Source organism: Paramisgurnus dabryanus, chromosome 8, assembly GCF_030506205.2.
Source record: "Paramisgurnus dabryanus chromosome 8, PD_genome_1.1, whole genome shotgun sequence".
Lineage (NCBI taxonomy): Eukaryota > Metazoa > Chordata > Actinopteri > Cypriniformes > Cobitidae > Paramisgurnus > Paramisgurnus dabryanus.
The window spans coordinates 19,619,811-19,641,489 of NC_133344.1; the positions used below are offsets into that span (position 1 = coordinate 19,619,811).

At 37.7% G+C, this 21,679-nt stretch overlaps 5 protein-coding genes across 5 annotated transcripts; 3 read left to right on the top strand and 2 right to left on the bottom strand.

The window, feature by feature from the left end:
* Positions 1-661: 661 nt before the first annotated feature.
* LOC135770416 (olfactory receptor 52Z1P-like) lies at positions 662-1,606 on the bottom strand. Its single transcript, XM_065280113.1, has one exon. The coding sequence runs from the start codon at positions 1,604-1,606 to the stop codon at positions 662-664; it is 945 nt and encodes a 314-aa protein (XP_065136185.1).
* A 3,606-nt stretch (positions 1,607-5,212) lies between these two features.
* Positions 5,213-6,157, bottom strand: LOC135770417 (olfactory receptor 52E4-like). Its single transcript, XM_065280114.1, has one exon. The coding sequence runs from the start codon at positions 6,155-6,157 to the stop codon at positions 5,213-5,215; it is 945 nt and encodes a 314-aa protein (XP_065136186.1).
* Positions 6,158-11,782: 5,625 nt separating this feature from the next.
* LOC135770418 (olfactory receptor 52J3-like) lies at positions 11,783-12,721 on the top strand. Its single transcript, XM_065280115.1, has one exon. The coding sequence runs from the start codon at positions 11,783-11,785 to the stop codon at positions 12,719-12,721; it is 939 nt and encodes a 312-aa protein (XP_065136187.1).
* A 1,817-nt stretch (positions 12,722-14,538) lies between these two features.
* On the top strand, positions 14,539-15,477 carry LOC135770419 (olfactory receptor 52J3-like). The gene has a single exon (XM_065280116.1). The coding sequence runs from the start codon at positions 14,539-14,541 to the stop codon at positions 15,475-15,477; it is 939 nt and encodes a 312-aa protein (XP_065136188.1).
* Positions 15,478-20,467: 4,990 nt separating this feature from the next.
* LOC135770420 (olfactory receptor 52A5-like) lies at positions 20,468-21,403 on the top strand. Its single transcript, XM_065280117.1, has one exon. The coding sequence runs from the start codon at positions 20,468-20,470 to the stop codon at positions 21,401-21,403; it is 936 nt and encodes a 311-aa protein (XP_065136189.1).
* Positions 21,404-21,679: the final 276 nt, after the last annotated feature.

Genomic DNA, 21,679 nt, shown 5'->3' on the forward strand with positions numbered 1-21,679 from the left:
ATGTCTTTTTCTAAATTGAACACCTATAATGTCACTGGTATCATTGGAAAAATTAGCTTAGGTTTCCATCTTGTGGTCTGAAACGGGAATTGTTATTCATTGATTGATTTTTGCTAAACTAATGGCCACCAAAAAAAAAACATTCTTTGAAAATATAACCTTTATATTTTTAATATTGACTGAGTAGAGCCATGTCAAAGATTGAAATCAGTGAGTGAAATCAAACTTATCTCAAAATTAGATTACAAGACTTTAGCCTGGATTTCACAGCTAGGGTCACATATGTGACAATAACCAGCTAAATAAATAGTTTGCTTATTTAGGTTAAGCTATATTGCAGTGTTGTCTACAGGCCTTCTTATATCCTCTTTTTGTGGGGGTCAGAAAGGAAATAGTCTAACCATCTTCTAACATCTACTGGTATTTGAATGATTTAAATCAGGACTTTATTCTGAGAAATTATAGTTCAGGAAAATCACATTTTCACGTTTAAGGTGGAATTAAAGTGGGATAAATAAAACACAAAAGAACAGCCCTTTCCAACAGGTAGTCATTAACAAAATCCCCATAAAACCTTGATATGTAACATGTACAATTGATATTGATTAATAGTTATATATATATTTTGAAAGAAAAACAGAAAACAGATTAGTATTTTATATCATGATGCATAAACCTTTCTCTGAAACAGTTTTAACGCGTTGACCCTGATTTCTTTGGTTTTCAGTCCGTATATAATAGGATTAAGTGTTGGTGGTATTATCATAGCAGCCACTCCACTGAATTTTCTTAAGTGAGGAGAAATATCCTTTATCCTGTATGAGAAAATTGTAAAAAGGCCCAAACACTCAAACAATAGGAAGATGATAAAATGCGTACCACACGTCTGCAAAGCTTTACTCCTCGTGTCAGTGCTTTTGTTTCTGAAACACGCTATGAGGATTTGCAGGTATGTGAACAAAATCAAACCTACTGTCACTACCTGGCAGATAGCTGTGATTATCAGTCCATAAATATTATTAATGGTCGTGTCTGCGCAGACCAGCTGCAGCAGGGAGGGGTTATCGCAGTAGGTATTAGAAAGGTAAGACCTGCATCGGGGCAAACGCAACAGCAATATAAAAAGAACAATCATTAGTACCCAGTTAGAAAGCCAAACCAATGAGATGATTTTCATGAGATGACTATTGCTCATAATAATATTGTATCTCAGGGGCTGGCAGATGGCGATGTATCTGTCATATGCCATAGCTGTCAGAATGAACACAACAGCCACTGCATACACGTGTATAAAGAAAGCTTGGGAAATACAGGTGGAGAACGATATGGTCCGGGTGTCAAATAGAAGCTCCTTCATGATATGTGGGAACAGGGCTGTGGCACCTATAAGGTCATTGATAGGCAAATTTACCAGCAGGATGTGCATGGGATGATGCAGAGCCTTGTTGCGTATGATAGTAAACAAGAGAAAAGAGTTGCAAAACAATATGATCATGTAATTCAGAGCCGCAAATACAAATGCAATGATGGCCCTATCAGAGGGAAGATCATAGCCCTCAAGAGAAAGCTGAGATGATACATTGTACAGGTTGCTTGTTGGAGACATGACACCTGCTCCAGTCCAGAACTGTAACAAAGAAGAGAAAAAAGCAAATATAACAACAATATCGTAGTTCACCAAAGTATTTTGTTATGAATAAATGTATAACATTTGTAAATGGATATATGCATGATATTTAAAATACTTACACTAAATTTTGCACATTTAGAAATGCATCATCTAGTTTTTACATGAGGCACAGTAACAGATAAACTTCAGATGACATAACACTTGCTTTCAAATGTCTGATATACTGACTTTGACATGCAGTAAACTGACTTGCCCTGATGGTTCAAGGTTTATTGTGAGCTTTATATACTGTAGTGTCTGTCAGGTATGTGTCTGTGTGGATTATTCCCCTTATGACAGGAAAAAAACAAGAAGTCGTGATGTCAGTGTCTTTTTTAACCAGGTTATCCAATGAAAAAGACTAATACAACTTGAGACGGTTTAATAATTTTGTTAGGGAAGTCATTTGGTTTCCTTGTTCCATTTAAAACCTTAAATTTAGCTTTATAACTGAATGAATAAAGAAAATATCATATTGATAATGCAGATAATCTTAAAAATCAACAAAAGAAAACAAGAGCTTTATGACACAGTATCAATATACACTCACCTAAAGGATTATTAGAAACACCATACTATTACTGTGTTGGACCCCCTTTCACCTTCAGACTGCCTTAATTCTACATGGCATTGATTCAACAAGGTGCTGAAAGCATTCTTTAGAAATGTTTGCCCATATTGATAGGATAGCAACTTGAAGTTGATGGAGATTTGTGGGATGCACATCCAGGGGACGAAGCTCCAGTTCCACCACATCCTAAAGATGCTCTATTGGGTTGAGATCGGGTGACTGTGGGGGCCATTTTAGTATAGTGAACTCATTGGCATGTTCAAGAAACCAATTTGAAATGATTCGAGCTTTGTGACATGGTGCATTATTCTGCTGGAAGTAGCCATCAGAGGATGGGTACATGGTGGCATAAAGGGATGGACATGGTCAGAAACAATGCTCAGGTAGGCCGTGGCATTTAAACGATGCCCAAATGGCACTAAGGGGCCTAAAGTGTGCCAAGAAAACATCCCCCACACCATTACACCAACAGCCTGCACAGTGGTAACAAGGCATGATGGATTCAAGTTCTCATTCTGTTTACGCCAAATTCTGACTCTACCATCTGAATGTCTCAACAGAAATTGAGACTCATCAGACCAGGCAACATTTTTCCAGTCTTTAACTGTCAAATTTTGGTGAGCTCATGCAAATTGTAGCCTCTTTATCCTATTTGTAGTGGAAATGAGTGGTACCCGGTGGGGTCTTTTGCTGTTGTAGCCCATTTGCCTCAAGGTTGTGCGTGTTGTGGCTTCACAAATGCTTTGCTGCATACCTCGGTTGTAACGAGTAGTTGTTTCAGTCACAGTTGCTCTACTATAAGCTTGAATCATGTCATTCTCCTTTTACCTCTAGCATCAACAAGGCATTTTCACCCACAGGACTGCCGCATACTGGATGTTTTTCCCTTTTCACACCATTCTTTGTGAACCCTAGAGATGGTTGTGCGTGAAAATCCCAGTAACTGAGCAGAATGTTTTTTATCTTGACCAGGACTACACCACCAAATACATTGAAGCAACTGCCATGTGATTGGTTGATAAGATAGTTGAATTAATGAGAAATTGAACAGATGTTCCTAATAATCCTTTAGGTAAGTGTATGTGCGCCCTCAAAAAAAAATACATGACACAAAAAAAACTCAAACTTACAATTTTAATTAAGCTATTTAAATCATATAGTGTTGAAATGTCAGTTCTGTTGGTTGTTCAATGTATTTGTCTTAAGTTTGATTACATTTTTATGCATTTTAGCAGACATTTTAAGTGAAGTGTGAGTGAAGTGAGTATTTGCCAATGTATGGTAACCCATACTTGGAATGTGACCTCTGCATTTAACCCATCCAGTGAATAGTGAACACACGCACTGCAAGTCGTGAACACACAAACACCCGGAGCAGTGGGCAGCTATCCCTGCAGCGCCCGGGGAGCAATTAGGGTTAAGGTGCCTTGCTCAAGGGCACCACAGTCGCAACCCGCCGGTCGTGAGCCTCGAACCGGCAACGCTCGGGTTACAAGCCCGACACTCTAACCACTAGGCTACAACTGCCCCAAAGCCACTTACAGTGCATTACAAGGTAACATTTTTATCAGTTTTTGTGTTGCATGTGTTTGAACCATAGGTTTAAACTCACCCTTATGAAAATTAACCATGGTTTTATTACAGTAACAACCAAAAAGGTTACTGTAGTAAAACTGTGGTTACCACAAAATAACCATGTTTTTGTAAGTTTTTCAAAAAAGAGAACTTAGACCATGGTTCCTAGTAAAATCGTGGTTTTGCTAATAGTAATCAATACACCAAAAACATTTTAAATTTTTTGCAAGAGCATGCATGCCATAAAATGTCATCTTTATTTTTAATACAATTTCAATTGGTATAAGGAAAACATATGCATTTCGAAAGAGAAACATGTTTATTTGACACGAAAATGACTAAGGGGTCCCAAAAGAGGCTTTGTTTTCTTTACGAAAAACATGTTTGGGGTGAAATTTGGCCTGATATTTTTATGTGAGATTCATTTATTCATCTCATTAGATGTGTTGTCCTTAACAAGACACAAGATGTGTTATTTTAACACATTTGTTTTAAGAGTGTATGATAAAATCATATATTTTATAAATGTCTTTGAACCATTCTTCTCAAGTTAATTAAATAAACTCTATTAAATGATATCTACATTATTTGTATTTACAGTACAGTGCTGTTATTCATACATCTATTCTAGTGCTTAGCACTGCTGGTGAGACGCTCAATTACAATAATAATGCATTATAAACATGATTTCAAAACTAGATCATTTCTAATAATGAAATATTATATGACATTTATTATTTTTACTCTGCACACAGATTTGAATCACGATGACAGCAAATTAAAGGTTAAAAAAAGTTAAAAAAGCAATGGGTTGCATGTCTTTTTCTAAATTGAACACCTTTAAAGTCACTGGTATCATTGGAAAAATGAGCTAAGGTTTACATCTTGTGGTCTGAAACTGGAATTGTTATTCATTGATTGATTTTTGCCAAATGAATGGCCACCAAACCTTGCATACCATGTACATTAGCCTGGATTTCATAGACAGGGTCACATATGTGACAATAACCAGCTAAATAAATAGTTTGCATATTTAGGTTAAGCTATATTGCAGTGTTGTCTACAGGCCTTCGTATATCCTCTTTCTGTAGGGATCAGAAAGGAAATAGTCTAACCATAGTCCAAAATCTACTGCTACTTGAATGATTTAAATCAGCACTTTCTTCTGAGAAATTATAGCTCAGGAAAATCACGGTGTGACGTTTAAGGTGGAATTAAAGTGAGATAAATAAAACACAAAAGAAAAGGCCTTTCCAACAGGTATTCATTTACAAAATCCCCATAAAACATCTTGATATTTAACATGTACAAGGTAGGATCATGTGATATTGATTAATAGTTATCACCAGCATATATATATATTCATTATTGAGAGAAAAACAGGTTATTATTTTATATCATGATGCATAAACCTTTCGCTGAAACAGTTTTAACGCACTGACCCTAATTTCTTTGGTTTTCAGTCCATATATAATAGGATTAAGTGTTGGTGGTATTATCATAGCAGCCACTACACTGAATTTTCTTAAGTGAGGAGAAATATCCTTTATCCTGTATGAGAAAATTGTAAAAAGGCCCAAACATTCAAACAATAGGAAGATGATAAGATGCGTACCACACGTCTGCAAAGCTTTACTCCTCGTGTCAGAGCTTTTGTTTCTGAAACACGCAATGAGGATTTGCAGGTATGCGAACAAAATCAAACCTACTGTCACTACCTGGCAGATAGCTGTGATTATCAATCCATAAATATTATTAATGGTCGTGTCTGCGCAGACCAGCTGCAGCAGGGAGGGGTTATCGCAGTAGGTATTAGAAAGGTAAGACCTGCATCGGGGCAAACGCAACAGCAATATAAAAAGAACAATAATTAGTACCCAGTTAGAAAGCCAAACCAATGAGATGATTTTCATGAGATGACAATTGCTCATAATAATATTGTATCTCATGGGCTGGCAGATGGCGATGTATCTGTCGTATGCCATAGCTGTCAGAATGAACACAGCAGCCAATGCATACACATGTATAAAGAAAGCTTGGGAAATACAGGTGGAGAACGATATGGTCCGGGTGTCAAATAGAAGCTCCTTCATGATATGTGGGAACAGGGCTGTGGCACCTATAAGGTCATTGATAGGCAAATTTACCAGCAGGATGTGCATGGGATGATGCAGAGCCTTGTTGCGTATGATAGTAAACAAGAGAAAAGAGTTGCAAAACAATATGATCATGTAATTCAGAGCCGCGAATACAAATGCAATGATGGCCCTATCAGAGGGAAGATCATAGCCCTCAAGAGAAAGCTGAAATGACACATTGTACAGGTTGCTTTTTGAAGACATGACACCTGCTCCAGTCCAGAACTGTAACAAAGAAGAGAAAAAAGCAAATATAAAAAAACATTGTAGTTCACCAAGTATTCTGTTATGAATAAATGTATAACATTTGAAAATCGGTATATGCATTATATTTAAATACTTACAATAAATTTTGCACATTTAGAAATCCATCATCTAGTTTTTACATTAGGCACGGTAACATATAAACTTCAGATGACATAACAATTGTTTAATTGTGATTTACTGACTTGCAGTAACCCGACTTGAATGTTTCTTTTGAGCTTTATATACTGTAGTGTCTGTAAGGTATGTGTCTGTGTGGATTATTCCCCTTATGACAGGAAAAAAAACAAGTCATGACGTCAGGTTATCCAATGAAAAAGACTAATGCAACTTGAGACAGCTTGATCATTTTGTTAAGGAAGTCATTTTATTATCTTGTTCCATTTAAAACTTTAAATTTAACTTTACACAGCAATCGCACATAAAAGAATTTCTACTCTTTCTCAAGTGCATCATGGTCATGCTATTGTTGACATTGTTGATAATGTTTAGACATCAATAAAATACATTTTATTTCTTATAGTATTGTTTTACTTACAGCCAGGCAAGAATTCAAGGATCTGCAGCTAATGTCACCATGTGACGATGTTAAATAGTAAAATAAAACAGAGAGTCAATGTATGAATGCAAAAATACTCTTTATTAATGGGCCAGCAAGCATTAACCCTCTGGGGTCTGACCATTTTGGGACACTGGCAGAGTTTCTGACATGCTCTTACATTTTCATGTCTTTTTTCAGTTGCTTTAAACATATTAATAGCAAGTGTCTCATAACACTGCATTCAGCACAAACTGGGCTACAATATTATATGAGCTACATGTATGTACATGTTTGTATTTTTGAGAGAAAAATGTTTATGCATGGTTTTTAAAAAAAAATTTAAGTCACTAATATAAGTCCACAAAACCCAAACTAAACATGTTTTCACTAGACTTTTCTAAACAGAATCTAGTAGTCTAGAGTTTTTTTTTAAATGATGTGAAAATCATTCTGCCTACTCATTCACATAAAACAATATATTGATTTAGAAATTGTAAGACACTTTTTGTTTAGAGAGGCCGTATGGAAGAAGGATTGATTGACAGCTCAGGAAACAAAAGACTAGCATAATGAGCTGCATAATGAGCCTTTAGGAAGGAATTTGAGAGGGAAGTACAGTAAAGAATGTGAGGATTCATGTTTGTTTGTGGTTTATTAAGAAGTTAACAATATAATCAAAATAGAAATGAATGTCAGTGGGATATTTTCAGTTTATTTGGAAACAAACCCTATTCAAAAACTTAACTTGTATAAACTAAGAAACTGATACACAACAGAACTGTAAACTTGATGTGGCTCATGTTACAAATTTATGTCCAAAAAGTGTGAATATATTTTTCCACTTCATAGTTTTGTACTGATGAGAGGGATGCAGACCTGTAAGAGAGTACAGCTGTTACACCTGTAAGAGAGAACAGCTGTTAGCATAAATTGTCCACAGAAATACCACATAAGCTTACATACATAACTGATGGGTAAATATCACTGATAGCACTACATTTAGATAAACTATTCTGTACATAAACAAAATTCAGAACATCTCAGATAAACATCTGCAGTGAAGCTGTTTTCAGATGACTGTTTACAGATGTCCATCGACTGATCATCTAGCTTATAGTTTTTAACCATGTTTAATGCATTTATGTAAGTGCGTATGAACTTTAAAAACACATCGCATATGGCGTCCATGTGCGCGAGTACTTGCGTTTCCGTATAAAAAACCCGACGCTCATAAAAAACTGTGTCGTGTGTAAAGCGCAATGAATTGCGTTGCATGTAAACAATATATGGAATCATATTACAGCACACACTTAAAAGATCCTGCAGTGCAGCATTACTGAAAGTGGCCATGAATTACTATGTTTAACACTGTACGGCATGTATCAGTTGTCCGCCATTACGTGAGTCCCCGTGTTCTCGTTTGTAAAAATTTTGAAAGTTTGTAGAAAGTTTTTTCAATCAGTAGTGTGCAGTCTGCTTAGGTTGCTTATGTAGGCTGAAATGCACAAACCATAAGCAGAAAGTTGCCATGAAGGATACGAAAGTGAATTACTGTGTTTAACACTGTACGGAATGTAACAGTTATCTGCCATTACGTGAGTTCACGCATCCTTATTTGTAAACAATGCAAAAGTTTTTCAATCCAAAGCATGCAGTCTGCTGAGGTCGCTTATGTAGGCTCAACTGCACAAGCCATAAGCATATTACATGATAATAAATATAAATGAGGATAAATTACTTCCTTTCTGGAATATATCCTCCTCCAGTCTTCCATTGTTCTTCTTCGGTAATGTTAACGTCAGAGCCGGTGCCAGACCATAACTAACAGGGGGCACGTAGCTTCCAACGAGGGGGCACCCAATTAGCAACAATAACTTGCAAAAACAAGGCATTAAAACAACAAATACAGTGCCGCAATACAACCAGAGAATCAGAGAAACTGGTCTATTTTAATTAAAAAAACATATATCAACTATATTTTCCTCATTTGATTGAATGTTTCATGACTTTTAATTTAATGTTTAATTTATTTTAATTATTATTATTGATTATTAATTATGTATTTTAAGTTGATTCTGCTATGATAAGAAGAAAACACGTCAAAACACGGCACCGCGTTTTTGGAACCCGGGGGGTTAAATAGAGGGGAAAGTTCCCTAAAATTAAGTCTCTATAGCCAATTAGCCGAGGTTAAAGTTCGGTGGCTTTGTGGCAGTCCACTCCAGCTGTCTTCCCTCCAAGCAGTCGAGCAGATACATCCGGATAGTCACGGCAATGGTCAAACCCACAGGAGAAAGTTACAGTACTCTAAGCAGCAAAAAGCAAGCGTTAAGGATTCCATGTAGCCAAGGCAGGCTTCACAGCAGCACTGGGCCAAGACCACAAGAAGGACAATCCAAAGGCTAAAAGAGAGCACCAAGCATCAGCATCACAGACAGCAGAGGTCTGACAGCAGAGGTCAGACTGCATTGTAATACAATTAAATATAGTTACGGCCCTTCAGGCGACAATAGCAAGCATTGAGGGGGGTTTGAGGGTAACCACCGTCTTTAGGACAACGCCAGCCACTGGGACTACAGGATAGGTATTGCTGGGGCTAGAAGCAAGCGACCACCATGAACACACATGTACATTGAATAACCACTACAATTCAAAGTGCCAATATATTAATGCACACAGTAATCATCACACTGCACACAGTAAAGCCCTGATGTATCTAATTATTCAAGAAAAAGAAAGAAAACTACTAAATCAGCCTGTGACGTTTCCCCACCACTTTTCTATCTTTATGTGCCTGTACCTGGTTGGGGGCTGCCCCCAGTGGTTCTTTTCGACCGCCTTACTGCCCCAACTGTTGGACTCATAGGGAGGCTTGGTGGACAGGGCACAGTGTCAGGTGGTATTGTATGCTCCAATTCACTTGTCAGTTCTTCTGCCATCAGGCATGGATGCTCCAATTCACTTATCAATCCTTCTGTCACCAGGCTTGAGGTCTGTACCATTGGGTCTGTTTCACTAGCTACAGTCAGCAGATCTCTCTCTGGGTTTGATGTGACTAAGGTGATGGCGGGTGTATAGGCCGTGGGCTGGGGCTGATGGACGAGTGGAGTGACCATGATCGGATACCAGGACATAGCCTGTGGTTGACTCTTAGACTCTGACTGGCAAAAGCTATGACTTTCTCTTGTCCATCCTGTTTTTGGGCTAGTACTGCTCCCAAGCCCTCCAGGCTGGCATCAGTAAACAATTGGAAGGGTAGAAAGAAGTCAACATATGCAAGGACTGGGGCTGACACCAAGGCCTTTTTTAACCTGTCAAATGAGTCCTGGCAAGTTTCAGTCAAATTCACCTGTGTTCTTCCCTGTGGAGCAGTGGCCGTTCCCTTCAACAAGGCATGAAGAGGGGCAGCAAGTTGAGAAAAGCCATGAATGAATCTCCTGTAGTATCCCGCAAAGCCCAGAAAAGATCACACCTGTTTGATGGTTTGTGGAACAGGCCATTCCTCCACCACAGCGGTCTTCTGAGGGTCAGTCACTACTCCTTGATTTCTGATTACGTGGCCCAAGTAGGTTACCTGTTGCTGAAACAACTTGCACTTCCTTGGTTGCAACCTCAGGCCTTGGTCATATAGCTTTCAAAACACCTGTTCCAAGTGGTGAAGATGACTGTCAAAGTCAGGGGAAAACACAACCATATCATCTAAATAAATTAACAAAAATCATGCACCATAGACCCCAGGTACCTCTGTATGAGCCTCTGGATGATTGCTGATGCGTTGCACAGTCCAAAAGGCATACAGTCAAATTCATAGAGCCCAATTGGGTACACCCATGGGTATCTGATGCTGCACTGCATTGGTCCTGCCAAAGTCATCATCACGCAAGGCGAACATGCTATTCTACTTCTTTAAGAGCTGCCGAATGTGTTGATCTGGGCTCAGGCCATCTCCCTCAATAGCAAAATTAGTTACACAAAATGTTATCAATTTATTATTTTCCATGGCAAGAAATTCAGCTTCTTTTTGTGCTTTGAGCATGGATGTCTTTTTCGTGACACATGCACAAATTTCTAGAAATAGTTTTTGTGTCCGTTGCACAACTTTTTTTGTTTCATTTTATATGTGTTGTATTCTCATTGTTTTGCCTATTTTCTTACCATTGTCGCTTGGGGTTGTGGTTAGAATCACTTTCTGATAAATTTTCAGACATCTAAACCCCAACTTTAACCCCAACTCCAGGCGAGAATATTTTAAAAACGGAAGAAAAACATGTAGAAACCAATGCATAAAAGTATATCCTAACTCAAACCCCAAATCTAATCCCAACTATTTATAGAAATCCGTGTGTCACAAAAAAGACATTCGTGCTCAAGGCACGAAAAAAAGTTGAATTTTGTGCCATGTACACAAATAAATTAATCATATTTTGCATGACTATAACACGACTTTACATGAGATCAGTCTGAATTAAATGCATATATGATTGTAATATATGTCAAAGGGCAGCAGAGGGCAATATCTTTATTAAGGTTATAAAGAGAAACCCATACTTTATATGTGAACCATAGTTTTATGCAGTACGTCATCCTCACGAAGTAATGTGTGCATGCCAGAAAAGAAGCCATTCCCATTGTTTACATGAATATAAATCAGATTGGTCCAGATCAACTTTTCAACAGTGCTGAAGGATGATCACATACTGTAAGATATGTCTGGGCTAACTTTATATCAGATCTGCTTCTTATAAATCAAAAGAATTAGCAGCTCTACAAATGCAAATAAATACAAATTCATAAATATTAATGTATATGCTATTACAAACTATCTTGCTCCATTCTTCTTCTTATTTGTTAAGGGAAAAAGCAAAGTCAACTTATTTTATTCACTTACCCATTCATATTTTACATAGCTTCAAAGTTCTAGTAAGATCTGGACTGTACTTATTAATGACTGTTTATTTATATTGATAAAGTAAATGCACATGTTATTTTTTGCAGGCTACTGGTTTGACAGATAAACATTTAACATGTATTTGAATGGATCAGTTTTTTCACTGAAATTAACTCTGCACTCTTTGGATCTGCCTGAGACATCCATTTACCCTGCATTCATATTCGGCACCACAACATACTTGGCAGTCTTAATCTGCAATCTAACAATTATTATAACTATTTTCTTGAACAGAAATCTTCATAAACCAATGTATATTTTGTTGCTAAACATGCCTGTTAATGACATTATGGGTTCTTCAATGCTTTTTCCTCAGCTGTTGTATAGCATATGGTCTCAGGACAGATCAATTTCCTACCCTGTCTGTATATTTCAAGGGTTTTGTGTGCACATGTATGGTAGCACATCTTACTTAATTCTTACCGCTATGGCCTTTGACAGGTATACTGCCATATGCTGGCCGCTGAGATACCATGCCATCATGACTACTGATAACTTAGTGAGGATTATAACAGGAATGTGGTTCTTTAATATTATTATCATGTTTGTAATTTTTGCTCTTCTAATGCCTTACAGGATTTGTCAGACACAGATGACAGATCTCATCTGCTATAACCCACCTTTAATGAAAATTGTATGTGAAAACACACAAGTGAACAACATCTATGGGTTGTTTACTATGGTATTATACCACTTTATTTCACTTTCTGTCGTGTCTTTTACCTACATTCATATACTGATCACTTGTATTACAAAGAAGCAGTCTGATGCAAAGATTAAGGCCCTTCAAACGTGTGGTACTCATCTGGTGGTCTTTCTGTTTTTGGAGTTCAACACATTTTTTCCTCTTATTGCACATCGATCTGAATATGTTCCAGCGTATCTGCGCAGGGTTTTTTCTATATCTGTTTTAATTTTTGCTCCCATTGTAAATCCACTCATTTATGGTTTAAAAACTAAAGAAATCAGACAGAAAATTATCACTTGTTTTAAGAGAAAGAGAAGCAGTGTCTGAAGTAAAGGTTGTCTAAAAATGATGTCATAAAACATGCTTTGCTTTATATATGTTTATGTACTGTATATGCATTGTTTTACTCTTTTTACAAGTGCAATAGATGTAAATCCAGTGCAGTTATTTTAATGCCTTGATGTTTAATCATTTCACTTACTTCAAAACTGTGAAGGTTTAGTTGTGAAGACACCCTACATTGAAATTAAATTTGAGCCATGAAAGACATTAGTTCATGTTGTTAAATTTTGTGCACCCACTCAAACACATTTGTACCTGTAATCAAATTAAACCAAATATTCTGGCAACGGGTGAATAACAATCATAAGAGGTGTGTTCCAAACTGACATATCCCTACACTAGCGGTGCTAAATAGCATTAAAAGTTGTTCACTGGCTCGCAATTATAGGGGAACCATTTTAGTCCTAAACCGCATAGAACCTGTGTAGCACTTGTGTAGAACCATATTAAGCTATGTTGAACAACATAGCTTAATGGTGATATAGTCATGCTTTAGTACCATTTATGGTTCTAGAGGTATTACATAGATGCCAAATAGTGCTAAAAATGGTTCCTATATGATTACGAGATTTTAGTACTATTTAGTTCCATTTGATTAGAGCAGAGGTGCCCAAACTAGGGCCAATGACCTTTAATTTGGTCCGTCATTCCACGTGAGATAAGGAAAAAGGATAAATATCATAAATGCAGATTTCCATATTTCGAATTAAAAATTTTCTAAAATAATTTTTTTATTTGTACATTACACATGTCAATTAAAATTAAATGCAAGGAAATAAAGTAAAATATTTTTTTTATGTACTTGAAGGTGTATAGCATGCATCACGAAACACAACAGACTCAGGTACTATAGGCAAATAATAGAGGCAGTGGCACACAGACAAAAGGACATTTTTAAATGATTTGCAAAATGATTTCTTTTTAACAACAGTTACCTTTGAAAATAAAACTGCATTAGTTATGCATAAACAGAGTAATGTTTGATTATTTATTTTTAAATATTAGAAAATTATAAATTAGGAGAATTAGGGCAACTTAAATTTTAATATATAATAAAGCAATATTTACTTTCAACCCGCGGCCCTCAGTCAGGTTTGATTTATGGCCCTTGGTAGGAAAAAGTGTGGGTACCCCTGGTTTAGAGAGTATGCAGTGTTTACTACTCCCTATACTTAAGTGATAAATTAAATGGATATATGATTGTAATTTATGTCAAAAGGCAGCAGATGGCAATGTTCTGTCTTTATTCAGAATAGAAAGAGAAACCCATACGGTATATGTGAACCATAGTGTCATGAAGTTATGTGTGCATGCCACACATATCAGCTATTGCCATGGTTAACATGAGTATAAAACAGAAAAGTCCAGATCAACTTTTCAACAGTGCTGAAGGATGATCACATACTGTAAGATATGTCTGAGCTAACTAAATATCAGATCTGATTCTTATAAATCAACAGAATTAGCAGCTTTACTAATGCAAATAAATACAAATTTATAAATGTTAATGTATACGCTATTACAAACTATCTTGCTCCATTATTCTTCTGATTTGTTAAGGGAATAAGCAAAGTCAGCTTATTTTATTCACCAACCCAGCATTCATATTTTACTATAGTGTTTTTTACAGGTTGAATGGAGCAAAAGTTCAGACTGAAAAATGACATTTCAAGTTTGGACAGCAACATAGCTTCAAAGTTTTAGTTCTGGACTGTACTTAATAATGTCTGTTTACTTATATTGATAATGTAAAAACACATTTTATTTTTTTAGGCTACTGGTTCGACAGATAAATATTTACCATGTATTTTAATGGATCAGTTTTTTCACTGAAATTAACTCTGCACTCTTTGGATCTGCCTGAGACATCCATTTACCCTGCATTCATATTCGGCACCACAACATATTTGGCAGTCCTAATCTGCAATCTAACAATTATTATAACCATTGTCTTGAACAGAAATCTTCATAAACCGATGTATATTTTGTTGCTAAACCTGCCTGTTAATGACATTATGGGTGCTTCAACGCTTTTTCCTCAGCTGTTGTATAGCATATGGTCTCAGGACAGATCCATTTCCTACCCCGTCTGTATCCTTCAAGGGTTTTGTGTGCACATGTATGGTAGCACATCTTACTTAATTCTTACCGCTATGGCCTTTGACAGGTATACTGCCATATGCTGGCCGCTGAGATACCATGCCATCATGACTACTGATAACTTAGTGATGATTATAACAGGAATGTGGTTCTTTAATATTATTATCATGTTTGTAATTTTCGCTCTTCTAATGCCTTACAAGATTTGTCAGACACAGATGACAGATCTCATCTGCTATAACCCACCTTTAATGAAAATTGTATGTGAAAACACACAAGTGAACAACATCTATGGGTTGTTTACTATGGTATTATACCACTTTATTTCACTTTCTGTTGTGACTTTTACCTACATTCAAATACTGATCACTTGTATTACAAAGAAGCAGTCGAATGCAAAGATTAAGGCCCTTCAAACGTGTGGTACTCATCTGGTGGTCTTTCTGTTTTTGGAGTTCAACACATTTTTTCCTCTTATTGCACATCGATCTGAATATGTTCCAGCGTATCTGCGCAGGATTTTCTCTATATCCCTTTTTATTTTTCCTCCCATTGTAAATCCACTTATTTACGGTTTAAAAACGAAAGAAATCAGACAGAAAATTATCACCTGTTTTAAGAGAAGGATATGCAGTGTCTGAAGTAAAGGTTGTCTAAAAATGATGTCATAAAACATGCTTTGCTTTATATATGATTATGTACTGTATATGCATTGTTTTACTCTTTTTACAAGTGCAATATATGTAAATCCAACGCAGTTATTTTAATGCCTTGATGTTGATTTAATTGACTTACTTGAAATCTGTAAAAAGTTAAGTTGTGAAGACACCCTACATTGAAATTAAATTTGAGCCATGAAAACCGTTAGTTCATGTTGTTAAAATTCGTGCACCTACCCAAAAACATTTGTACCTGTAATCAAATTAAACCACATAATCTGGCAACGGGTGAATAACAAACATAAGAGGTGTGTTCCAAACTGACATTTCTCTACACTAGCGGTGCTAAATAGCACTAAAAGTTGTTCACTGGCTCGCAATTATAGGGGAACCATTTTAGTGCTGAACCGCGTAGAACCTGTGTAGCACTTGAGTAGAACCATAAGCTATGTTGAAGTGGTGCTATAGTCATGCTTTAACACCATTTATGGTTCTACAGAGGTGTTATATAGATGCCATATTGTGCTAAAAATGGTTCATCTATGATTACGAGCTTTTAGTACCATTTAGGACCATTTGATTAGAGCAGAGGTGCCCAAACTATGGCCAATGACCTCTAATTTAGCCCATCATGCCACTTGAGATAAGAAAAAAGGATAAATGTCATTGATGCAGATTTTCATATTTCTAATTAAACATTTTCTAAAATGTAAAATTTGTTGTTTTATTTGTACATTACAAAAATGTCAATTAAAATTAAATGCAAGGAAAAAAAGGGATTTTTTAAAGTACTGTACATACACTTGAAGGTGTATAGCATGCATGACAAAACTCAACAGACTCGGATACTATAGGCTAATAATGGAGAGGTCGAGGCAGTGGCACACAGACAAAAGGACATTTTAAATGATTGGCAGAATGATTTCTTTTTTTCAAAAGTTACCTCTGAAATAAAACTGCATTAGTTCCCTTTCAGTCGGTCACTATGACATCACGTCATGCCCGAGAAGAATTGGGAACCGATTTGCGGAGACCAATCTACTTCGACAAACTAACAAAACTCCAATAAACTTGCCTGCAGGTATTTGCATCTGCTGGCGCCACCCCGCCCTGTGGGTATTTAATGCAGAGCAGGTGCATTACCAAATCAGCTTTATTTGCTTCGAATGCCAGCAGACATCTGCTCATGAGAAGCCATCTACTGCTTGGAAAGTACACTGCTTGCCAGAAGTTGGTTGGACAGAAGGCACCACAGTGGAGGTTCACAGTTTTTCCACCTTTTTAATTTCTCAATTTCAAATCGAGTTTGAGTGTGTGCGTCGCCTTTCTCCTGTGTGCTTCATCAGCTTGCACAACTGAAAAGTGAATTTCCCTAAAAGAGCAGCACGTTTGAGCTTTGTGTCTTTTTGAAGACAGCCACTCACTCGTGTCACGGCGGGGTGCATCTTTTTAAAGATGGCATTGCGTCCGTGCACCATTTCTGGATGCGTTGTGTTCATTGCTCCCCAGAGCCAGGTTGAGGCTGCGTTTCATGATAGCTCATGCTCCGTTTGTGAGGGCATGACTATGGTAGATCTGAGGAGACGGGTGTCATTTATCCGGGAACGGCACCCTCCTTCCAAGCCAAGTGCTGCCACGGGTGCAGCAACCAAACTTGCGAAGGATGATCTCCGTATATCGGTGCTGAATCGGTCCACTTATTCATCCAGTGACCCTCAGCGCCATGGTCCATTACCAGCGGAGGTTCCAATGAAGACGAGTGGCCCGCGTTCTACACCATCCTTGTGCTCTGCCGGGCCTATGTCGGAGACGATGTCCACAGTAACATCAGAGGAGGGGCTGTCAACCTCCGACGGCGATGCAGATCTGCTCCCTCCTTCAGGTAGGGTTGAGGAGCTCGTTTTCGACCTCGAGATGGCATCCATGCTCGCTTGGGTGATGCCGCCTGTCAGCTTGGAGTGGACTGAACCTCCCCCACCCGAACCGTCCTGCCTCGACAACTGGTACTTTAGGGGTGCCAGGGTTTCTCAGTCCTCACCCCACGTGCCGTTCTTCCCCGAGGTGCATGAGGAGTTGACATGGTTGTGGAAACCCCATTTTCCAACCAGAACCGGCTGTTTCAGCCCTCCACTCTTTTGAGGTGGGAGCTTCTAATGGGTATACTGGTATTCTGTCAGTAGAGCACCCGGTTGTGATGCAGTTGTGTCCTGGCGGGACCAGCCGACCCTGCCCTCAAGGTGCATGTCTTACAGTGGCTGCCTACCAGGCTTGTGGGGAGGCAACTTCACCTCACCTGCTCAACCACCCCTCTGCGGACCCAGGTAAGTGTTACATTACACAACACTGCTGTCGGTGTGGCCGAAACGCACATACTGGCGAACACCTCCACTCTGCTCAGTACGGGTACACTGGTCGCAATCGAGATGATCCCTCCAGCCGAGATGATGTCAGGGTTTTACGGCCCTTATTTTATTGTATATCCTGGACCTGCATATGCTGAACCATGCACTTCACAGATTGCCGTTCAAAATACTGACGCCCAAACACATATTTCCATGCATTCGTCCAAACGTTTGGTTCGAATCCATCGACCTGAAAGACGCATACTTTCATGTCTCAATTCTCCCCCGACACAGGCCGTTTCTCCGCTTTGCATTCGAGGGGTGGGCATATCAGTACAAAGTCTTACCATTCGGGCTCTCTCTCTCTCTCCCCCCGTGTATTCACGAAAGTAGTGGAAAGGGTTTTAAAACCATTCTTGCGTATCTAGACGATTGGCTCATAATAGCACAATCACGTCAGACGCTGTGTGAGCTAAGAGATTTAGTTCTCAAACACCTTGCTCATTTGGGTCTTCGGGTCAACTGGGAAAAGAGCAAACTTTGCCCCCTGCAGAGGATCTCTTTTCTTGGTATGGAACTGGACTCTGTCAATTTAACAGCACTTCTAACAGATGCACGTGTACAGCCTATTCTGACTTGCCTGAATACATTCAAGAGCAATTATCATTATCATTATTGCTATTATCATTACATCTGCATGCCGTTGCACCTTTGCTCCATGAATGGACCATTCGCTCCCTCTATTCCTCCTTGGGACCTGTCCATGGTGCTGAAAGCCTTACAGAACGTCTCATTTGAGCCTCTGCATTCTGTGAGTATCAAATACCTCCCAATGAAAACTCTAACACTCCTTGCATTGGCTTCTGTTAAAAGGATAGGGGACCTTACCAATTCGTCGGTCACAACGAGACGTCTCCATTCCCTTTCTTCAGGAAACGAGGGTTACATCTGTAATCGAGACGTATGCATAAACAGAGTAATGTTTCCTTATTTATTTTTAAATATTAGAAAATTAGGAGAATCAGGGCAACTTAAATTTTAATATTACAACATTTACTTTCAGCCCATGGCCCTCAGTCAGGTTAAATTTTTGACCCTTGGTAGGAAAAACTGTGGGCACCAGAGAGTATGCAGTGTTCAATACTCCTTATACTTGAGTGATAAATGTAATTGATATATGACTGTACAACCCACTATCACGAAATTACGTACCTATTAGTCACATCATTTTGTGATTGTTTTCCATGACACTGACACGTTTATCCGCCTTTTTGAGTGAACATGTCACGTATTTCTGTTTACGTGTAACTGTCACGTAGTTGTTACTCAACGGTTTTGTTCTATTTTCTTACATTGTTGCTTCGGTTTAGGGTTAGATTTACATAAAATTACATCCTTACCCAATCCCAACTAACCCTAAAATATAAAAAATAAATCATAAAAAAGGTATAAACAAATACTTAAAGTGACTTCCTAATGCAAACACCAAATCTAACCATAAACCGAAGCGTTAGTGGTTTGAAAATAGGAAAAATAGTTGAATAACAAGTAAGTGACAGTGACACGTAAACAGAAATATGTGACATGTTCACGCAAAAAGGTGGAAAAAAGTGTCAGTGTCATGGTAAACACTCAACAAAATTACATGACTATAGGTACGTAATTTCGTGATACAGGGTTGAATTGTAATATACACTCACCAGCCACTTTATTATGTACACTTTACAAGAACTGGGTTGGACCCCCTTTTGCCTTCAGAACTGCCTTAATCCTTCGTGGCACAGATTCAATAAGGTACTTATAACATTCCTCAGAGATTTTGGTCCATATTGACATGATAACATCACGCAGTTGCTGCAGATTTGTAGGCAAATTTCTTCCCCTGATGCTCGGTTTGAACTGCAGCAGATCGTCTTGACCATGTCTACATGCCTAAATGCATTGAGTTGCTGCCATGTGATTGGCTGATTAGAAATTTGCATTAACGCGCAGTTGGACAGGTGTACCTAATAAAGTGTCCGGTGAGTGTATGTCAAAGGGCAGCAGAGGGCTTTATTCAGGATAGAAAGAGAAACCCATACTGTATATGTGAACCATAGTTTTATGCAGTATGTCATCCTCATGAAGTAATGTGTGCATGCCAGAAATAGCATCCACTCCCATGGTTAAACATGAGTATAAAACAGAAAAGTCCAGATCAACTTTTCAACAGTGCTGAAGGATGATCACAAACTGTAAGATATGTCTGAGCTAACTAAATATCAGATCTGATTCTTATAAATCAACAGAATTAGCAGCTCTACCAATGAAAATAACTACAAATTCATAAATATTAATGTATATGCTATTACAAACTATCTTGCTCCATTTTTCTTCTGATTTGTTAAGGGAATAAGCAGAGTCAACTTATTTTATTCACTTACTCATTCATATTTTACTATGTAGTCTTTTTTTCCAGGTTGACTGGAGCAAAAGTTCAGACTGAAAAATGACATTTCAAGTTTGGACAGCAACATAGCTTCAAAGTTTTAGTTCTGTACTGTACTTAATAATGACTCTTTATTTATATTGATAATGTAAAAACACATTTTATTTTTTTAGGCTACTGTTTGGAAAGATAAATATTTACCATGTATTTTAATGGATCAGTTTTTTCACTGAAATTAACTCTGCACTCTTTGGATCTGCCTGAGACATCCATTTACCCTGCATTCATATTCGGCGCCACAACATACTTGGCAATTTTAGTCTGCAATCTAACATTTATCATAACCATTGTCTTGAACAGAAATCTTCATAAACTGATGTATATTTTGCTAAACATGCCTGTTAATGACATTATGGGTTCTTCAACGCTTTTTCCTCAGCTGTTGTATAGCATATGGTCTCAGGACAGATCAATTTCCTACCCTGTCTGTATCTTTCAAGGGTTTTGTGTGCACATGTATGGTAGCACATCTTATTTAATTCTTACCGCTATGGCCTTTGACAGGTATACTGCCATATGCTGGCCGCTGAGATACCATGCCATCATGACTACTGATAACTTAGTGAGGATTATAACAGGAATGTGGTTCTTTAATATTATTATCATGTTTGTAAATTTTGCTCTTCTAATGCCTTACAAGATTTGTCAGACACAGATGACAGATCTCATCTGCTATAATCCACCTTTAATGAAAATCGTATGTGAAAACACACAAGTGAACAACATCTATGGGTTGTTTACTTTGATATTATACTTTGTTATTTCAATTTCTGTTGTGACATTTACCTACATTCAAATACTGATCACTTGTATTACAAAGAAGCAGTCTGATGCAAAGATTAAGGCCCTTCAAACGTGTGGTACTCATCTGGTGGTCTTTCTGTTTTTGGAGTTCAACACATTTTTTCCTCTTGTTGCACATCGATCTGAATATGTTCCAGCGTATCTGCGCAGGGGTCTCTCTATATGTGTTTTTATTTTTCCTCCCATTGTAAATCCACTCATTTACGGTTTAAAAACTAAAGAAATTAGACAGAATATTGTCGCTTGTTTCAAGAGAATGATAAACAGTGTATGAAGTAAAGGTTGTCTAAATATGATTTCATGAATCATGCTTTGCTTTATATATGATTATGTAATGTGTTGAATTATGTTGTAAATAACAAATATATTATAATTGTTGTTCATACCAGAGTCGGGAGGTCTTGTGTGGAGATTAAACGTGTATCTTTTTTTGCCAAAATGCATATATATCATATGTTTTGTTGATAATAATTTCTCTTTATAAATACTCATATGGGTGGTTTCCCAGACAGGGTTAGCCTATAGGATATTTTGGGTAGTTTTTTACCAT